A 21,173-nucleotide genomic window follows, 5' to 3' on the forward strand; every position below is an offset into this window, starting at 1 on the left:
CAGACTAGATGAACGGATGATCTCTGCATGTGTGGTTCCCACCGTGAAGCACGGAGGAGGTGTGATTGAGTGGGGGTGCTTTGCTGGTGACACCGTCGCTGATTTATTTAGAATTCAAGACACACTTAACCAGCATGGCTACCACAGCATTCTGCAGTGATACGCCATCCCATCTGGTTTGCGCTTAGTGGGACTATCATCTGTTTTTCAACAGGACAATGACCGAAAACACACCTCCAGGCTATGTAAGGTCTATTTGACCAAGAAGGAGAGTGATGGAGTGCTGCAGCAGATGACCTGGCCTCCACAATCACCCAAACTCTACCCCATTGAGATGGTTTGGGATGAGTTGGACTGCAGAGTGAAGGAAAAACAGCCAACAAGTTCTCAGCATATGTGGGATCTCCTTCAAGACTGTTGGAAAAGCATTCCAGGTGAAGCTGGTTGAGAGAATGCCAAGTGTGTAAAGCTGTCATATCAAGGAAAAGGGTGGCTACTTTGAATAATCTAAAATATTTTGATTTAACACTTTTTTGGTTACATGATTCAATGTGTTATTACATAGTTTGATGTCGTCACTATTAAATCTACAATGTAGAAAATAGTAAAAAGAAAAGAAAAACCCTTGAATGAGTAGGTGTCCAAACTGACTGGTGCTGTATGTCCAACCATTCCAATCTATGCAGAGCTATGGTGTAGAAGTTCTATATAACATGCATGATAGTGCAAAGAACTCAGTGGCTAACTGACACGTGCATGTATTCAAAACACATTTAAAATGTTTAAGCAAAGAAGAGTTACCACACTTCGCAAGCTGACTGACAACACAATCCTATTTTGTCACCAGCATGAACATAGAAGACAAACACACTATGTTTTGGTGTTCTTTATTAAAATACTGCTGTACACACAAAAATTACAACATTTTAGTCAAACACAAGAGGGGCATAAAACATACTAAGATGGTGATGGAGGTGTGTGTGGGAGAAAGGCAGCAATAGTTAGTGATGCACGGGTTGACTCATACCCCGCAGACCCCACGGTTATATCCGCAGGGCAAGGGTTTTAGGGTCCTGAAATATTGTGTGGATGAAGGGTGGGTGGGTGGCAGGTTGAATAAAGTGAAGGGGGAAAAAATAATTTAAAAAAAATCTGTACATGTATAATTGTGTAACTCATATCTATAGGCTACATTGAGGTTTTTATTTAATTAGAGAAATGAGTGTGTAACCCTAAGCTTCAGGGCCTAACTGCAGACTACGCGTGCCAACTAACCTAGCACAGAGGACGCTATTTTGTTTCTCAACAGTGCTGCAAAAGAAAGACGAAAGTAGGCCATTATAGTCTCAACTGGACAGTGGCTACTTTGGTTTTCAAAATCTTATTTTGTGTAACAGTGTATTTATTTTCTAAGCCTTATATATATATATATATATACACACATTTCATTAGATGTTTTATTTAATTCATATGCTGGTAGAGGCTATTAGCCCACAGGCAGTCGGCCTAAAATATATCCATTTATTGTTTCACATTTGTTTCAGCAAAACATTAGGCTACTGTTCATGAGGCCTAAATATTCAATAAATTGATGAAATGTTGAAGAAAAACATAATTGTTCAATAAATGTTCAAGAGAAAAAAGGGAACAGAGCGTTTTCTATATTAGCAGGTTAGGGTTGGATGCAGCCCTCAGATTTTCCCTATCACATACAGTCGGGTTGTTGCAGATGGGTTTTTAGCAATTGCGGGTGGGGGTGCGGGTGAACAAACAGCTGACCCGCGCATCACTAGCTCTAGTATTACTGGAGTGTGTGTCATGATGGTGATATGATGAACGTTGACATGTGTGGATAGGGATGGCTGTGTGTTGGTATGGGTGTGTGTAAGAGATTGGTTTAAAGATAGGGGTCTAAGCACCACATTCACCAAATATGCTTTCGGTCTTGATCATGTCACTAAAAACAGGAAACAGTACATGATTCTAACATAGCCAACTCACAGCTCACCTCATGGAGTAGGTAGAAGATGCCCCTAACAACTGACATAGGGTCAGATATGTTGTCATCCCCCTAGTAGTTCAGGTAAGACTGGACTACGGTAAATTGATGCTAGATCTGTGCTTAGGAGCATCCATCTCCTCACAATTTCCCCCCACAGTACCCCCCCCACCCCCACTTAAGAGTCCCGCCCACACCAATCTGACTGGATAAAGGGCGACCAATGACGGCCAAAAACATTCAGTCATTGGGCCCCTGCAGCTGTCCATTGTCCTGAGAGAATTCCAAACCATCCAACAGAGGGTCTATTCAATAGGGTTGAATGTTGCACATAGAACTGATGTATAGAATAGACAGTTACCTTCTCATGTGATTAGAAGTCTTGGTATGATCTATATAATACATTTCTAAAACACTTTGAATGTTTCACCCTTCTGAATAGATCCTTGCTTCTGAGTGCAACAGCCACCACCCCACCCCCCTTACCAATTCTCCATCCTTCTCCCTGATGTGTACACTCCTTCACTACCCATTATGAATTCAAAGGCATTGGATTGGTATAAGCATGGTTTGGAGTTTCCATCATCTCTTATGCCAATCCATTATTTTTAAAGCCATGAGAGGGTGTGAATGAGAGCACACTTCAGGGGAAAAACCCAGGGGACCTCCGGAAGGGGTCAAAGGTGAAAGGTGACTCCTGGTCATCGCTGCTCGGTGTCTCCAGCACGTTGTGTGTCACATGATCTTAAAAGGTCAAATAAAAAACACATTTTCTTAAAATGATTCAAAACCCCTTCCTACAATCCACTTCGCCCCCGTTGGAATTGGTCCACAGAATAAAGTTTGTGTTGAGGCAGAAAGACTGTCCCTTCCATGTCCCATCATGCATCACTGCACTACAGCAGAGTAAAATGAGAAGAACCAGCTAGAAAGAATCACAAAAAGCATAACGTATTCTCAAACGAAGAGGTCACCAGGGACCCTTCATGAGAGGGAGGGAGGGACCCTTCAGGAGAGGGAGAAAGAGGGAGGGAGGGACCCTTCAGGAGAGGGAGAAAGAGGGAGGGAGGGACCCTTCAGGAGAAGGAGAAAGAGGGAGGGAGGGACCCTTCAGGAGAAGGAGAAAGAGGGAGGGAGGGACCCTTCAGGAGAGGGATAAAGACGGAGGGAGGGACCCTACAGGAGAGGGAGAAAGAGGGAGGGAGGGACCCTTCAGGAGAGGGAGAAAGAGGGAGGGAGGGACCCTTCAGGGGAGGGAGAGAGGCAGCAAAGAAAATAATTGAGGCAGAACTGGCTCCATTCTCTAGTTATGCCCAATCCATGGGTTCTACCCCAGAGCTGACAAAACAGTTCCATCCCCCGAGTTCATAATTTGTGTCACAACATTTTCCACAATAGTGTCCATCATTAAGCAATAAAGGAGGTGCTGCCTGGCCTGCATGACTCTGCTCTAACAAACACGGCCATCGGGAGAAAAACCCAACACACCCCTCAATGGTCTGTTTCAACAGAGTCCCCATCCCAACCCGCACCCTACTCCAAAACTCAGTGGGTTGTCCTTTCTGAGTGGGAACCGACAACTAAGGCTGACTTGGACCGGCCCATTTCATGAATGGGTTCTTTGACCACCCCCTTAGAAAGCATCCAGTGGTCTGTCCCGTCTCAATGTGTTGGTATGAAGGGGTGTGGTCTCCAGCAGAGACACGCAGTAGAAAGCCTGATTTATATTCAGTTCTCAGTCTGTGTCGGTGTGTGTCTGTGACTTCACCTCTGTCTGTAGATGCATCTTGTAGGCCACTCACACATTCATTAAAAGTCAAATCTTAGTGCATCCTCCACAGAAAAAAAAGCAGGAAAAAGTTCAATACCACGTGGTTGGTTTATTTTTTAGTATCCGTTTTGTTCCCCAGTTCTAAAATATAATAATGCAGTGTTCATCATCCTTGTTGTCATCGTCACAGCTTCCATTTCTGTCCCCAAAAAAAATCTGCTTTAGAAAAGCCTTCCTGGTTGCTAAGACAGTGTATGTGACTGATCCAACAAGTCCCGCCCCCTTTGATGATGTCATCACTATGCACCTGGTCCTCCGATGTAGTGCAATAATGTGCTTTCAGGTTCCGGGTTCAGGCAGTCCCACCCCGCTGCCTGTGTGTGGGGGGCGGCGAGGGCGCTACAGGGGGCCAGTGGCAGCGGCCTGCTGCAACTCCTGGAAGGTACTGTCGAAGCAGCGCTTCAGGTCCGAGTAGGTCACCACCAGAACACTCTTCTCATCACGAGACACCAGGTTTATCTTCTCAGGCACGCCCGCGTCCAGCTACACAGAGAGACGGGAGAGAGAGAGATAAGTACTGCTAGACTGGTAGTCCAGCTACACAGAGAGACGGGAGAGAGAGAGATAAGTACTGCTAGACTGGTAGTCCAGCTACACAGAGAGACGGGAGAGAGAGAGATAAGTACTGCTAGACTGGTAGTCCAGCTACACAGAGAGACGGGAGAGAGAGAGATAAGTACTGCTAGACTGGTAGTCCAGCTACACAGAGAGACGGGAGAGAGAGAGATAAGTACTGCTAGACTGGTAGTCCAGCTACACAGAGAGACGGGAGAGAGAGAGATAAGTACTGCTAGACTGGTAGTCCAGCTACACAGAGAGACGGGAGAGAGAGAGATAAGTACTGTTAGACTGGTAGTCCAGCTACACAGAGAGACGGGAGAGAGAGAGAGATAAGTACTGCTAGACTGGTAGTCCAGCTACACAGAGAGACGGGAGAGAGAGAGAGATAAGTACTGCTAGACTGGTAGTCCAGCTACACAGAGAGACGGGAGAGAGAGAGATAAGTACTGCTAGACTGGTAGTCCAGCTACACAGAGAGACGGGAGAGAGAGAGATAAGTACTGCTAGACTGGTAGTCCAGCTACACAGAGAGACGGGAGAGAGAGAGATAAGTACTGCTAGTTCAGCTGAGCACCAATACAGTAACACACATGAAGAGATATATATATATCTGAAAACAAGTGGCTCACACAGAAAGAGGGGAGAGGGAGGGAGGGAGGGTGAGTGGAGAGTGAGAAGAGGGTGAGTGTAAAGTTAGGAGGGAGGGAGGGTGAGTGAGTGGAGAGTGAGTGTAAAGTTAGGAGGGAGGGAGGGAGGGTGAGTGAGTGGAGAGTGAGGAAAGGAGGGTGAGTGGAGAGGAGAAGTGGGTGAGTGGTGAGGTGGGTGAGTGGTGAGGAGAAGTGGGGTGAGGAGAAGAGGGTGAGTGGAAGAGGGATGGAGGATGGAGAGTGAGTGGAGAGGAGGGTGAGTGGAGAGGATGGAGGGTGAGGAGAAGAGGGTGGAAAGTGAGGAGAGGAGGGAGTGAAAGCGGAGGGAGTGAGGAGAGGAGGGAGGGTGAGTGGAGAGGAGAAGAGGGTGAGTGGGTGGGGAGTGTGTGAGTGAGTGAAGCAGAGGGAGCGAAATCGGAGGGAGGGTGGAGAGGAGAAGAGGGTGAGAGGAGAGTGAGGAGAAGAGGGTGAGCGGAGAGGGTGAGTGGAGAGGAGAAGAGGGTGAGTTGAGAGTGAGGGTGAGTGAAGTAGAGGGAGGGAAATCGGAGGGAGGGTGGAGAGGAGAAGAGGGTGAGAGGAGGGTGAGTGGAGAGAAGGGGGAGGGAGTGCAGAGGGAGGGAGGGTGAGTGGAGAGTGAGGAGAAGAGGGTGAGTGGAGAGTGAGGAGAGGACGGAGGGTGAGTGGTGAGTGGAGAGAAGGGGGAGGGGTGAGTGGAGAGGAGGGAGTGAGTGAGTGGAGAGGAGGAGGGAGGGAGGGTGGAGAGTGAGGAGAAGAGTGTGAGTGCAGAGGAGGGAGGGTGAGTGGAGAGCGAGTGCAGAGGAGGGAGGGTGAGTGGAGAGCGAGTGCAGAGGAGGGAGGGTGAGTGGAGAGCGAGTGCAGAGGAGGGAGGGTGAGTGGAGAGCGAGTGCAGAGGAGGGAGAGTGAGTGGAGAGGAATGAGTGAGTGGAGAGAGGGAGGGTGAGTGGAGAGGGAGGGAGGGAGGGTGAGTGGAGAGAGAGGAGCGTGAGTGAAGAGGAGGGAGGGTGAGTGGACAGTGAGGAGAAGAGAGTGAGTGGACAGTGAGGAGAAGAGAGTGAGTGGACAGTGAGGAGAGGACGGAGGGTGAGTGGAGAGGAGGGGGAGGGGTGAGATGAGAAGAGTGTGAGTCCAGAGGAGGGAGGGTGAGTGGACAGTGAGGAGAGGACGGAGGGTGAGTGGAGAGAAAGGGGGGGTGAGTGGAGAGAAGGGAGAATGAGCGAGTGAAGAGGAGGGAGGGTGAGTGGAGTGGAGAGGAGGGAGGGTGAGTGGAGTGGAGAGGAGGGAGGGTGAGTGGAGAGGAGGGAGGGTGAGTGGAGAGGAGAGGAGGGAAGGTGAGTGAGGGTAGGTGAGTGAGTGAGTGGAGAGGAGGGAGGGCGAGTGGAGAGAAAGGGGGGGTGAGTGGAGAGAAGGGAGAATGAGCGAGTGAAGAGGAGGGAGGGAGGGTGAGTGGAGAGGAGGGAGGGAGGGTGAGTGGAGAGGAGGGTGAGTGGAGAGGAGGAGGGAGGGTGAGTGGAGAGGACAGAGGGTGAGTGGAGAGGACAGAGGGTGAGTGGAGAGTGGAGAGTGAGTGTAGAGTGGAGAGTGGAGTGTGAGTGAGTGGAGCAGGGTGAGAGGAAGGCACAAGGGAGAAGGGAATGACAGGGAAATGAGAGAAGAGAATGAGAAAAAGAGATTAGTGACGAGAGACAGCACTGAGTAAAAGACAGAAAGAAGGGTGAGAACAACCCAGAGAAGAGAGAGGCAGAAAGATAGAGCGAGGGAGAAAGAGAGAAATACAGAAAGAGAAGCAAGAGGAGGAGACATACTTTGTTGAGGCAGGAGACGATGTGGCTGAGGTCTATCCAGGGGGTCCCAGCCTCCGTCACCTGGTGGAACAGGTGGTCTCTGAACAGTTTCAGCAGATACCGGTCCCCCGTCTCCGACCACGTACGGTCCTTCTGAAACCTGGCACAGAGAGACAAACAGAGAGACACAAAGTTAGACACCTACAAGTGAAGAGAGCTTGTAGAAGTGTGAAATGAAGGGAGAGTCAATTGGTCAATGTGAAACATTTACTTCAGAGTGATACAGTACTTACTCTGGCCTCTCGTTGATGGTGCCCAGTTTGGCCAACAGACGGAAGAGACGACCATTCTGGACCTCCTACAACAGATAGAAAACAACTTGATCAGTCAAATATCATACTCCTAGAACCACAACACAATGGGTCAAATGAAAATGTATTATTTTCAACTGGAAGAGGTGTCTGTGTGAACTGTAGGTGGTAGTATTAGTTATACACTGAGTGTACAAAACAGTCCTAATATCAACCTGCACCCTCCCTTTTGTCCTCAAAACAACCTCAATTTGTCGGGGCATAATCCATGGCTTAAAAATCCTTCTTTAACCCGTCTCCTCCCCTTCAACTACACTGATTGAAGTGGATCTAACAAGTGACATCAATAAGAGATCATAGCTTTCACCTGGATTCACCTGGTCACTTTGTCATGGAAGGGGCAGGTTTTCCTAATGTTTTGTACACTCAGTGTATATTACTTTACTGGAGTTACAGGCAATCTGCAATACATTGTTGGACTTTTAAATGAAATGGTATATACCCATTGATTCTTGAAGAATATAAATTATAAATATAGCCTCAATATTTTGATAAAATCTTTATGGCTCAGTTGGTAGAGCATGGCATTTGTAACACCAGGATAGTGGGTTCGATACCTGGGACCACCCATATGTAAAATGTATGCACACATGACTAAGTCACTTTGGTTAAAGTGTCCGCTAAATATTATTATAGTAATTTTGATCTCACGGACAGTCAGTCCTTGCATCCATAGCTAAATCTATGAATTTGAGAGTGGTTACATTTCTCCAGTCCTATCCTTCAACTATTTTCCAAAACAGAGGCGGGGGTGGACACTTTGCAAACCCACAGAGAGCATGAACACACACACACACCATTTCCTGTTGGTAACACAATTCGAAACAGTGGTGCTTATCTGTGTTGTATGTAAGGAAGGAGAAGTACATGTAAAAGCATGAAGGTTATTGTGGATAAAAATACTAGCAGAAACCCATCTGAACAGGAACCCCACACCAAGGGACTAACATGACTCTCGCACATACACAACTGATCGACTGAAAGGTGGCATTTCCTGTTTAATGCTAAAGATGACAGCAGAACCGCTCACACAGGACATACTCACTCCTCTCTTCCCTGATACAAGCACCAAAACAAAACTGAAGAAGGGGGAGGGCAGGACAGAAGAGGAAAGCAGAAGCTGTAGAGTGTGGACAGAGGGACCACAGCCCACACCCTGTATCTTCACACCCTCTCCTTCCTCACCCTCTTGCGTGCCTTCCCTTCACCACGCCTTCTACAGAGCAGAGGTGGCATCACAAAAACACACACACCAGGTTTCCAGCCTTTTTATGCGAGTAAAGTACATGACGGATAAAAAAAAGGGTCACGACAGGCCTGATGGAAACATGTCGACAATACTAAATATGCTTGACAAGGTGAGATCTCTGCGTCAGTCAAATTAATTATGCAAGAAATGGCGGTGGAATTGCCTTTATGAGCAAATATTGATATAATAACTAACCATCATATCGAAGTCAACTTGGAGTCACACGATGATATGGTGTTTGGTCCTCCCACTACAACTCAGAAAACCATTCCGTTTATTAGGCTACAGATTAAGTTCTGATTAACTTCACAGGGTGGGGAAGGCTTGACGCTCCTTTCCTATAAATATCCAGGGTCCAACTCTGGTGGCATGATGATCGATACTTGGCTGCCGTTTCACAGAATAATGCTCTTTTGTCCATAACAATCTCATCATGTAGGTAGTCTAACCTCGCTGTATCTGCCAGCTGTTGGCTAGAGCGCACAAACCAACACCAGAGTGGACACATTCGCTATATAACGCAACATTTATGACAAAACCCATCTGTAAAGTAGAAAATGAGATGGAAATCCATTTAACTTGCAAGAATTTAAGTGCAAAAGCTATTTGAACTACGTAATTACGCACAGCCTTTTATCTGCAACAAGTCAATTTGGTGGAAACATCTCTGGTGGGAAAATATGCATATTGTGTGTATGCAGATTTGAGAATATTCACATGAAAATCTATCACCAATTGGATGAAAACTTAGTGTGTGTGTGTACCTTGGCAAGGTCCTCCTCGATGACATCATTCCTCATCTGTGATGCGTCCAGCTGTGTGTAGAAGCGAGCTCCGATCATAGGCATGATGTCATTGACGCTTCGCAGCCTAGACTGCTCTGTCAGCAGATACCTACAACACAGACAGCATTACTTCAGTCAGTCCAAACTAACAACGCAGGAGTGTCAAACTCAATTCCTGGAGGGCCACGTCTGAGGCTCTTGTTCTTGTCTTTCAATTAGTGTCCAATTAAGACCAAATAACCAGGTGAGGGGAGTTCCTTACTCAGTAGTGACCTTTAATTCATCAATCAAGTGGAAAGGAAGAGTGAAAACCTGCAGACACTCGGCCCTTGAGGACTGGAGTTGGACATGTGATGCCATATGTGAGTGTTTGTTGCAGATGCGTGAGCAGTTGATTAACACCAGCTTCTTAGCCTTGTGCAGGTTCTGTCTGTGGGTGTCTTACAGGATGAGGTTCTTGAGGTCTGATGAGTAGTTGATTGACACTAGCTCCATGGCCTTCTGCAGGTTCTCTCTCTGAATTCCAGCCAGAGAGTTACAGGCCAGGGCCAGCACCACCTTGCCCAGGGATATCAGGTCCGCTTGCTACACACACACGAGAAACGGGTTAATAAAACACACACTACAGGGAGGGGCCAACTCAACCATTTCAAAGAAAATCAGGTCAACATCTCACAAAGCCAAGTATAACAGACACACACTAGGATTTAAAACTGTATCCGGTATCCTGAGATTTCCCACCCAAGCTCCTTCCCATAAAAAAATTAAATGACAGGTAGTGACATATCAACTCTCTGGCTTCATTCATACATGAAACTAGGTCCGGGACGATACCACTATTGAGATACTCATTACTATCGTGGCAAGGAAACAAAACACAAAGCTGATTTAACTTCTTTAGGAGAACAGCCCTAATGTTGGAAACAAACATTATGTTGTCATCCAGAGTCACATGTATTTATTTTCTAAACTATAGCACATTATTTTACATATAGCAGGTTATTAATGGAACAAAGAGTGAGGTCTGCTTCATGTTTACATTTTTGCCATCGAAAGAATAGTGGTATCGTCCCAGCCGTACATTACACCAGTCATCACTACACTAGCAGCCTCCCATATTCACTCAACTGAAGTCATCACTTACCTGCATGGCTTCTATACGTTGAATTGCTTACTATCATGTACAGGCGACATGCAACCTCTTGCCGCAGCTAGTGTAGACAATGTCCAATCTCAATCTCATATTTTTATCTCCAAACTAGCTGTGTGGCAGTGGCAGATGCTAAAATAGAAACCGTGGCTAACAAAATGGCTGATACAGTGTGGCCACTAAAGTCCTTGACAAAATACACATTTCCAGTTTGAATGGGAATACCAGGAAGGAAAATTGACACACACACACGAACAGGGTACAGAACAGAACCATGTGTCCATCTGAATCAGAACTAGGCTATGTTCTGCCAGACTGACAGACAGTGGGGTTACTGTACCTGGTACTGTGGCATGAGGGTCACATGGTTGGTCTGACTGTTGTCAAACGTTAAGACATCAAACACCCCTACACAGTTCACCCGTAACCTGCAGGGACAAACGGCATGGTGAGCTGTGTGTGTGTGTGGGTGTGTGTGCGGGTTCTCCACATTCTGCCGTCTGAAAAAAGGAAGCCAGGACTAATACAGAGCTTCTGCTTTCACTGTACTGTACAGGAAATAAGCCACCAGATAAGCATCCGGGGGCTGCAGACACAATGGTTTATACACAGTTCCCTAGCAGGGAACTTTAGCTAGCTTGCCCACAATCAAGCAATGCAAAAATGGTGGGAATTCAGGACTACACAGAGACAGCAGCTGCAACATTGAACTGGTTTGAGGTAGCTATCAGTTTCTGACCAAACTGCGTCACATTAAAAATCTGTGTCTCTACCTGGTATCAGAAAACATGGACCTTGCTGGGATCCATAACCTTTGTCACCATTATGTGTGTGTGTGTGTGTGTGTGTGTCTGCAAGGTGTGTGTGTGTACCTGGTCTTGCCGGTGATGAGGATCTTGCTGGGGTCCATGACCCTACAGGCCAGGCCAGCAGTGTGGATGGTTCTGAGAGCTGAGCTCAGCTGGACGATGTAGGCCCAGATCAGAGACTCAGGAAGCAGACCAGCGTGCTGCCGGGGTGGTGGAGGCTCGTGCTGTCCTACAGGGGGGCACCAGACTCACATGATTAGAAACACATAGAGGCTTCTCAAATAAAAAGGATCAACTTCCTAGGCCAGTTTTGTTTATTTAACTAGGCAAGTCAGAAGAACAAATTCTTATTTACAATGACAGCCTACACCGGACAAACCCGGACAATGCTGGATCAGTTGTGCGCCGCACTATGGGACTCCCAATCACGGCTGGTTGTGATACAGCCTGGATTCGAACCAGGGTGTCTGTAGTGACGCCTCAAGCACTAAGATGCAGTGCCTTAGACCGCTGCGCCACTTGGGAACCAAATGTCAAGACACGTAGTCACAGACATACACACACAATGAACACTTGAGAGAGGTGTTAGTGTTATATAGAGTAGTAATTACAACAGAGGTCAGAGAGGCTGAGAGGCTCTGCTTCCTCTGGGCCTGCCTAGTAGCTATAGCACCTGTCTCAGGATCAGTTTCAGCCACAGCTTCCCCCCTACCCCAACTACAGCATGAGCACACCAGCAACCACACACACACACACACACACACACACACACACACACACACACACACACACACACACACACACACACACACACACACACACACACACACACACACACACACACACACACACACACACACACACACACACACACACACACACACACGACATCCCTACTATCACACAGACCAGCAACTGTCAGTGCTGGCACCACAAACATCCACTTACCCCCTACACCCCTTTACCACACTCAGAGAAACCGTTAGCACCGGTCACCTCACAGAGAAACCGTTAGCACCGGTCACCTCACAGAGAAACCGTTAGCACCGGTTACCTCACAGAGAAACCGTTAGCACCGGTCACCTCACAGAGACAGACACCACTAGTTGTATACACACACAACCCCTCACACAGACGGACATGTCTATACTTTCAAAATAAATCACTACACAAGACATTCACTCCGGGACATACAGAAAACCTGTTAGGAACAAGTCAAGTTTTTAAAAACGAGACGCGGTGAGGAACAAAGGGGGTCATGAAAGGGGGATCAGTATGAGAGAGGTGGAGGGAGTACGTTGGGGTCAGTATGAGAGAGGTGGAGGGAGTACGTTGGGGTCAGTATGAGAGAGGTGGAGGGAGTACGTTGGGGTCAGTATGAGAGAGGTGGAGGGAGTACGTTGGGGTCAGTATGAGAGAGGTGGAGGGAGTACGTTGGGGTCAGTATGAGAGAGGTGGAGGGAGTACGTTGGGGTCAGTATGAGAGAGGTGGAGGGAGTACGTTGGGGTCAGTATGAGAGAGGTGGATGGGGGAATGCATTGGGGTCAGTATAAGAGAGGTGGACAAAGACTCACCCCACTTCCTCTTGGTGAAGTAGGAGTCGGCAGTGGGGTCGTTGAAGTGCCTGCTAAACATGGTCTCTGCCCCCGCATGGAAGTCATAGGAAAACACCAACGCTGAGAGAGGAACAGGAGGTTAGCGTGGGGGTTATGAATCAAACATACACTGAAAACAAAAACCAATGGAAACACACTTAGAGACCACCCCCCCCACCCCCCCACCCCCACACACACACACACACACACAACTCACAGTGGTCTCCAAAGGCCTTGGTGGTAAAGACCTCCCTCAGGGTAACAGAGTTGGAGTGCTGGATCTTCTTCCACATGTCCACCAGCATCATACACTTGGTGTTCACCAGCCTGAAACCTGAACACACACACAGGAAAGACATTTAGAGAACATGACCACTCAAGAAACCTTTTATTTTCAATCAAGGCTGAGAAAAGACCTGATCATTTAAAATCTCAAGGACATGAAGGCAAAGTGTGTGTGTGGTCTCACCATGTACCCTCCTCAGGCAGTAAGGCAGGTCGTCCTTGCTGTTGACGGCCTTGTAGCAGGAAGTGATGTAGCTGAAGTTGCTGGTCTTCTGCAGGCGGTTGGGAGGAGGGACAGGCTCCAGGGGAAACAGGCTGTGGTAGCTGTCCACCTCAGATGGAACACCTGGGACAGGGATACACGGCATGAGAACACACGTACACGGAGTGGACAAATCATTAGAAACACACGCTCTTTCCTTGACAGACTGACCCGGTGAAATCTATGATCCCTTATTGATGTCACTTGTTTTAACAAGTGTAGATGAAGGGGAGGAGACAGGTTAAAGAAGGATTTTTAAGCCTTGAGACTATTGAGACATGGATTGTGTATGTGTGTCATTCAGAGGGTGAATGGGCAAGACAAATGATTTAAGTGCCATTGAACAGGGTATGGTAGTAGGTGCCAGGCACACCGGTTTGAGTGTGTCAAGAACTGCAACGCTGCTGGGTTTTTCACACTCAATTTTCCCAAGTGTATCAAGAATGGTCCACCACCCGAAGGACATCCAGCCAACTTAACAACTGTGAGAAAACATTGGAGTCAACATGGACCAGCATCCCTGTGGAACGCTTTCAACACCTTGTAGAGTCCCTGCCCTGACAAATTGAGGCTGTTCTGAGGGCAAAGGGGGGTGTACACAGTGTATATACACCAGCACACAATGTCTACATCAACTACATCAGTTGACACTCATCATCAGTTACAAGTTTTTATAGTTGAACAACATGACAATGTTCTACAAACCAACCAGTGTGACTATTTGTGTGTGTGTGTGTGTGTATGTAAACTGTCGTCAGGAATCCTACAGACAGAGACGTGACTCAGATGAGAGTCTCACTTTCAGCCTGCAAGGAAACTCCACATCGACCGCAACAGAAGCTACACAACCACACCGTCAGAACACATTTCAACTGTTCAACAATGACCACAACGTCAGAACACATATCAACTGTCCACAATGACCACAACTCCAATAACCCAATAATAGCCCCTCCACTACCTCTGTTCAGCCAATCAGGGAAGGAATGCTTTACCGGTGTTCTCTGATTGGTCGATCTGAGCCATGGTGATTAGATGTCTGTTTATCAGCTCCTAGAGGGAACCACAGAAAATGACATCACAGTATGATTGGAGGATTAGAACAGAGCCAGACAAACAGAACCAGGTAGATGAGAGAGAAAGAGTGAAATATGGAGACAGGGCAAAAAAGAGAAGGGCCCGAAAGGGAAACAGAAAGTTGGGGTTTCAGACAGGAAGAACCAGGGGGATGAAGAGAGAGAGAGATGGATACTGACAAATAAGAGACGGGGGGGTACCTGTCGGAGTTCATCAGCCATGAAGAAGGACGGGGCGTTGGCTTTGGGCTGCATGTAGGCCACGTGGGGAGCAGTGGGGGGGTAGATGTGGTAGGTAGGAAACACCTGCACAGAAACACATTTAATGACTGCACTTCCTATTGATGGAGAAATCATAACTGACAGTCCACTGATGATAATGAGGAATTTATTTTCAATGCCGTCAAGTAAGGGCAGACTAAATGGAACGTACCATCCCGGCCATGGGAGCGGGGGTATTGTCGGTGTAGAAGTAGGTGGTCCCCCCCACCGTCTCCTTCTGGATGATGTGGGCCCCCTGGTCAGACACACTGGTGGGCACCATGTAGTTAGCCGGATTGGGGTTGTTGGGGTTGGGGGTGTGGCTGCGCCGGCGAGGGGCGGGGGAGGTATGGGGGGTGATTTTGGGGGAGTGGAGGGGGGAGGACCCTGCAGAAAGAGACATCCCTGTGGAGAGGGGGGATACCAGAGAGGACATTGGTTAAACAGAGGTACAGAGTTCATTGGAATGGCTCCAATCATTGTTCTGACTAACGGGTGACTGACTATGGTGGAATTCATCATGTTGGGGATATACTTGAATAATACATTGTCTGCTGTTTTTTCTAGAGCATCTCCATTGTATGGAGTCCATTCACCTGGTTGCCAGGAGAACAATGGGAAGTAAAATCATTAGAGAACCTCTACACTGCAAACTCACTCAACCTGACATATGGTGCAAAAAGACAGCAAGGCTGAAAGCAATACAACCCCTTGGTTGGTGGGTTCTAAGTCAGAGAATGAAGTGGTTTTTGTAGTGGGTGGCTCACCGGGTGCTAGGGCAGCGGCGGTGGAGCTGCTGAGGCTGGGGTGGGGGAAGAGGGGCAAGGGGAAGGCTGGAACACTGGACTGGACCATAGTGGCCATGCGGGGAACCCCCTTAGGGATGAACTCATTGGCTGTAGGGTTGGGAGCCTGGGAGAGCGAGCGAGAGGGAGCATGAGAGAGAAAGAGCGAGAGATGCATGATATTAGAATTAGATTAAGTTGTTCTGCTTCATCAGAGATTGTATTAGTATAATGTTTGTTTCCTTGTAAGCAGCTTTGGCTTCATCGCATACTGGAAAACATACACTTCTCTATGTATTTATTTGGACAGTGAAGCTAAAACTTGTAATTTGGCTCTATACTCCAGCATTTTGGATTTGAGCGCAAATGTTTTATATGAGTAGACATCAGGGGTGCAACTTTAGTTTTCGAAGTGGGGGGGGCAGCATTTTTTTTTTTATCCGTTTGGATAAGTACTCCAAACAGCTTACCCGATCCCTCTGAGGCGTGTGTCCGCATGGTCCTAAAGCACACTATTGCCTCGTTTTGTATCACATTTCAATAATAAAACGGGGAGACAAAAATAAAATTTCAGAACGTCCCCAGTGAAAGTTGCGCCCATGGATGATAGTACAGAATGTCACTTCATTTGAGGGTATTTTCATACACATCCGTTTAACCGTTTAGAAATAAAAGTATCTAGTCCCTTCATTTGAAGGTGTCACTATTATTTGGATAAATTGACTTATAGGGCTCTATTTTCAGCTGGCGGTAAGGAGTTCAGAACTGTCAAACGCACGTTAGTTTGCAATTTCATCATGTAAAATCTGGCGCATCTGGCGCACTTTCCAGCTCTCGCACCAGGTTCAGCAATTTACCGGTCTAAAAATCAGCTGGTTTGCACTGAGGTGGGAGAGATGGAAATATTTTAGGTGTGTCCTTAAAAAAGTGTACAAATATGCCAATTTCAATGAATGCAACTAGGGATATTTAAGACCGATCAAAGCTGGTTTTAGCGGTAATGCAATTGGTTATGGCATCGATTTTGCCATAAATCGTGAACAATGATGAGTGGGAAAGTTGCAGATCCACAAAGATCATGCCCCCAAAATATACTAACCTCTCACCATAACCAATAACAGGAGAGGTTAGCATTTTATATCATAACTCCAAAACATACTAACCTCTCACCATAACCAATAACAGGAGAGGTTAGCATTTTATATCATAACTCCAAAACATACTAACCTCTCACCATAACCAATAACAGGAGAGGTTAGCATTTTATATCATAACTCCAAAACATACTAACCTCTCACCATAACCAATAACAGGAGAGGTTAGCATTTTATATCATAACTCCAAAACATACTAACCTCTCACCATAACCAATAACAGGGGAGGTTAGAATTTTTTGGGGGCGTATGATATGCCTCTCACACTCTTCATTAATCACGATTCATTCATGATTATCTGTAATCATGGTAGCATCCACATTAATGTAGAAGTATTCAGAAACCTATTATATTCTTATTTACAATGAAAGTGACTTCAAAATGACAACACATTATTTAGCATGAATTTCTATTGGGCACAACATAATCCAAACAAACTGCAAATGCATCCAACAAGTTTGAAGAGTGACAAGCTTGATGTAGTCATTGCGTGCTAAGAATATGGGAACAAATACTAAACTTGACTAAATTGAATATACTATAAATGGAATTTCTCCAAATACCTATGACACCTCCATTTCTAAATATAAAAAAAACATGAAAACACACTCAAATAAAAAAGGTGACTTTTTGTAATGTTGCCTCATAAAACATTTGATCTCAAATCCAAAATGCTGGAGTACAGAGCCAAATTAAACGTTTTAGCTTCACTGTCCAAATAAATACGTAGGGGAGTGTATAAAACAACCAACAGAGACAGGATGACATGAGCTAGAGAAAACACACAACCCAACCACCACGGATGGGTTTAGGTTGAACTATTTTCCACCGTAGGCCCTAAAAAAAAAACACAATAGACGCCTCAAAATCCAACTATTACCCTTGGTTGATAACCGCACCAGGACCCAGGGTAGTGGTGCTCTTACCTTTCTCCTTTGTGATATGCTCAGAGCACCAAAGTCACTGAAGAGTGAGGACATAGGAGAACTAACTGGATCTGGAAGAGGACATAGAGGAAGAGGGAACGAAGACTGTGTTGTCCAAGGGGAGTTTTCCATCGACCCACAACTCTGACCTGGTCCAACTGCGAGGGTTCCATGGAATAGATCTGTCAGTGATTCCATGGATGTTCCAATCAAAAAGTTAAAAGTAGTTTCAATTATAATTCTACAGTTTTTAGTTTCAATGATCTGATACATAAAGTGTTCTGTAGGTGCTGGGTTCTAACTTCTTACCGTGAGCGCTGTGGCTAAAGTTCTTTGCACCATCATCAAGGAGACTGGGAGAACTGCTGCTGCTGCTGCTGGTCATTCTCTACAAAACAATGACAAACAAAACACAGATGCTTAACAGTGTACTCTTTTAGTTGGCTAACATATCCTAGCAAAGCAAACAACCCTGATTTTCTTAAAAGGTACTAGTCTGTAGCAAAATAATTCCCATTAGTATCTGCATCACTGGCTGATTGTCTTGGAATTCTGCTTAGGTGTATAAATCTGGTTGAATTACAGATTAAATAGCCTACATACGTGCACAATTGAAATAAACAAGCACCTAGGCCTACGTAATTAATAGTCTTTGGACCAGTACTGAACCAGACTTTCTGATTAACATACAAGAAGAACACCTTTTTCACATTAGCCAAGTAGCACTATCATTCAGTAATTGACCCATATTTCCTCATTTACCGTAGCTCTGAAGCTGGTACCGGAACACTTGAGTGCATCTGTTCAGTCAGTACTATATAGTTTAATTCTGAGGCTGGTCATACCTGCATCATTGAGTATTTAGACTCTGCGGGGCTCCCGAAGCCATTGACCCCAATGAAGCTGCTGCTGAAGTAGGAGTTGGTCAGATTAGCATCAGTCCCACCCTCCATACCAGGGACTGCAGAGGACAGGGATGAGGGGTTCAGAATCAGACATCCCTTCTACTACACAGGCACAAGATCTGGATGGTCCTGGTAAATGTCCTATTCAATGTTTGGAAAACATTATGGAGACTGAGACAAACGATGCCATACAGACTATCAGCCTAATGTATTGTTTGGCCAGTTGCTGGTCGAAAACATCTAAATTAAAGAACAGCTCACTTTCTCCCTTAAAGAGTCAACAAGAATCTCATTCATTAAATGGCTGTGTGAAGCAAAATGCACGTAATGCACAAAAGTCGTTTAACTAATATTGACTGTCTTCATTTGCAGGACTGGTCCGTTACAGATGAGTAGCCAATCAGCAAGCTTCTTGAGAAGATGTAAACACTTCAACTATATCCAGTCAGTTAGCTAGCCAACTTGTGTGCAAAATGATAATATCCACGTTGCAATCAAACGTGTTATTGTGCATAGTTCAATGATATCACATACAGCTGTGTGGTGGTTGCAATATGTTGCTAGTTAATTATGCTAACTAGCTACTAAGTAAAGGAACTTCATAACACTGCAGCAGCTGTTTTGGGTTAGCATGTAAGCTAGCTAGCCATCCTACTCATGCATGAAGACAAGAATGATAAAATATCTCGCTTCCAAACTATTCCACATTAACTAGCGCGTTAACTTAGCTATTGCAAGAGTTGTGTAAACGTTAATTTGCCACAAACGTTGATTTTGCAAGAGTTGATTATGGCTAGGCTAAGTTGTTTAGCCATAGTTTGATAGTTAACAAGTTAGCCAATGATTGTCTGAATTTGCCCACTCACGTCTTGAAGCGGTCAAATACAAAACACTGAATTGTCTCAGTTAGCTAAATGCATTATTTGAAGGAGCTCAAACGTCGACGCTGGATGAAAACTTTAGGGCTCAGACACTTTAATTAGGTATGCTTGATTATGTAGCTTGAAAAAACACGTTTTTGGGGGCAGAGGCCTCAGAGAATCCCCGGGCTCAATTTTAACAAAGCCACTCACTCGCCCCAAAACCAACAACCACCGATGAGGATGTACTAGGCCCTGTCGTGTCGAACAGGGGGCAACCATCCCAAGCATACTCACTGGTTAACAGCTGTCCATCCAGAGCCGTGCCTGCAGACCCCAGAGAGTCGCTCTTTTTGGTGACGGTCGGCACCCCTACCGGGCAGGCCGGGGGTGCACTAAGCGGATACCCCGCTGCCGTCACGGCTCCTCCTGACATGGATAAAGGGACAGGGCTTCCTCCACCGTGAAGAGACATGCTTGCCATGGACGGTTCCTCGTGCAAAAACTGACACTCGTCCCCATAAAAGCAAGTCTTGTCCTTTGCGTAGTATCGGCAGAACTTCACCTTGACGCAGGGTATTCCGACACCCCCGAGCGGAGCAGCTGAAGCTGGGAGTCCACTGTTCATGGCACCGCTGCTGCCGCCGGAAAATATTCGAGCATAGAGAGACGTCGATTGCTAGTTAGCTTGCTCTCGAGCTGGGTTCGATTAATGTAAATGCAAAGCGATATGCAACAGCAAATATGATTCGTCCTCACCTAAAATTACATCACTCACATATACGTTTAGATGATAAGGACATCGCGTTTGATAAATCCTCGTCTCTTTTGTCGCTACCCATGTAGCTGGCCTAGCTAGTAGCTAGCCTGTTGTTGAGCCTCGTTCACCCTTGTTGTTGTTGTTTTCTGCTCTCTGGCTACTCCGCTAAGAACCAGCTAGCATAGCATTGCATTATGGGTAGCTTGCTACAAAGCAAAGCTCCTACCGCAAAAGCCAGCGGACTGGGTGTAATCATTAGTCCAAACAGTTGCAAAACGTTTCATTTTTGCAACACAAACAACAGTTTCTATTAGACAAATTCAGGTAGGTCCCGTTTCGTTCCGTTTGCTTCCGTTTAAGAAACGTTTAGCAACAGGTTCGGCGTAATGAATACGCCCCAGTGACATGTGAAGCGGCTTTGACTGAGGGACAGCTTTTTTGTCTGTGTACAGAACCAACGATTTCCAATACAGAAATATGTTAGTTTGTCACCATACCCAATCGTTGTATAGAATATGCAGTCATGAAAGTGCAAGTGACGTGTGATATTAAACCTCTGTGATGTAGTAAATCACTGATGTCACAAAAAGGCTGAATGTCATGTCACATTGTAGCAAGCCAACATTTAGGACTGTTTGTAGCAGGCTAAGCACAGTATTCCTTTTCCCTTTGACATTTCACCAGTCATTGGATTACTCGGTATTTGTATTATGTTAGCAACTATGAAAGTAATCACTTGATAAAGACATTTCTGTAAAGTAAAATACCTATGATCCTACAATAATATTATTATCAATCCAATGAAAATGTGAGAATATGAGAATATTTCAGACTAAATAAATATGTGTGATATTTTATATACATTTGGTTTCATTTTATTAGGTTATTAGAAATATTGCTATAAAATACGTAAGCGGTTATTACATTAGGGCCTATAGGCTCTAGTTCATCACCAGGTTATAATAGATAGTCTAGCAGTTAGAGTGTTTTTTTAATACATTTTTTTATTTAACCTTTATTTAACTAGGCAAGTCAGTTAAGAACCTATTCTTATTTACAGTGATGGCCTACCCCGGCCAAACCCTAACCCGGACAACAC

The 21,173-nt window shown here is 45.8% G+C and overlaps 1 protein-coding gene across 1 annotated transcript; it reads right to left on the reverse strand.

The window, feature by feature from the left end:
- Positions 1-871: 871 nt before the first annotated feature.
- On the reverse strand, positions 872-20,320 carry pan3 (poly(A) specific ribonuclease subunit PAN3). Its single transcript, XM_071414539.1, has 18 exons — positions 19,612-20,320; positions 18,395-18,510; positions 17,859-17,937; positions 17,550-17,731; positions 15,452-15,596; positions 14,857-15,089; positions 14,625-14,729; positions 14,343-14,400; positions 13,270-13,431; positions 13,018-13,134; positions 12,780-12,881; positions 11,268-11,433; positions 10,736-10,823; positions 9,691-9,830; positions 9,225-9,354; positions 7,134-7,198; positions 6,862-7,000; positions 872-4,313 (listed from the first exon to the last, which is right to left on the reverse strand). The coding sequence occupies exons 1-18, from the start codon at positions 19,940-19,942 to the stop codon at positions 4,170-4,172; spliced, it is 2,502 nt and encodes an 833-aa protein (XP_071270640.1). The 5' UTR covers positions 19,943-20,320; the 3' UTR covers positions 872-4,169.
- Positions 20,321-21,173: the final 853 nt, after the last annotated feature.

The sequence above is a fragment of the Salvelinus alpinus genome, chromosome 8 (genome assembly GCF_045679555.1).
Source record: "Salvelinus alpinus chromosome 8, SLU_Salpinus.1, whole genome shotgun sequence".
In the NCBI taxonomy this organism is placed as follows: Eukaryota; Metazoa; Chordata; class Actinopteri; order Salmoniformes; family Salmonidae; genus Salvelinus; species Salvelinus alpinus.

Coding starts and splice junctions, on each gene's coding strand:
- pan3 (XM_071414539.1), bottom strand. CDS start 19,942: ATGAACAGTGGACTCCCAGCTTCAGCTGCTCCGCTCGGGGGTGTCGGA. Junction 13,432..14,342: donor CGACCAATCAGAGAACACCG/GTAAAGCATTCC, acceptor TCCCTGTCCCAG/GTGTTCCATCTGAGGTGGAC. Junction 13,135..13,269: donor CTGCCTGAGGAGGGTACATG/GTGAGACCACAC, acceptor GTGTGTGTTCAG/GTTTCAGGCTGGTGAACACC.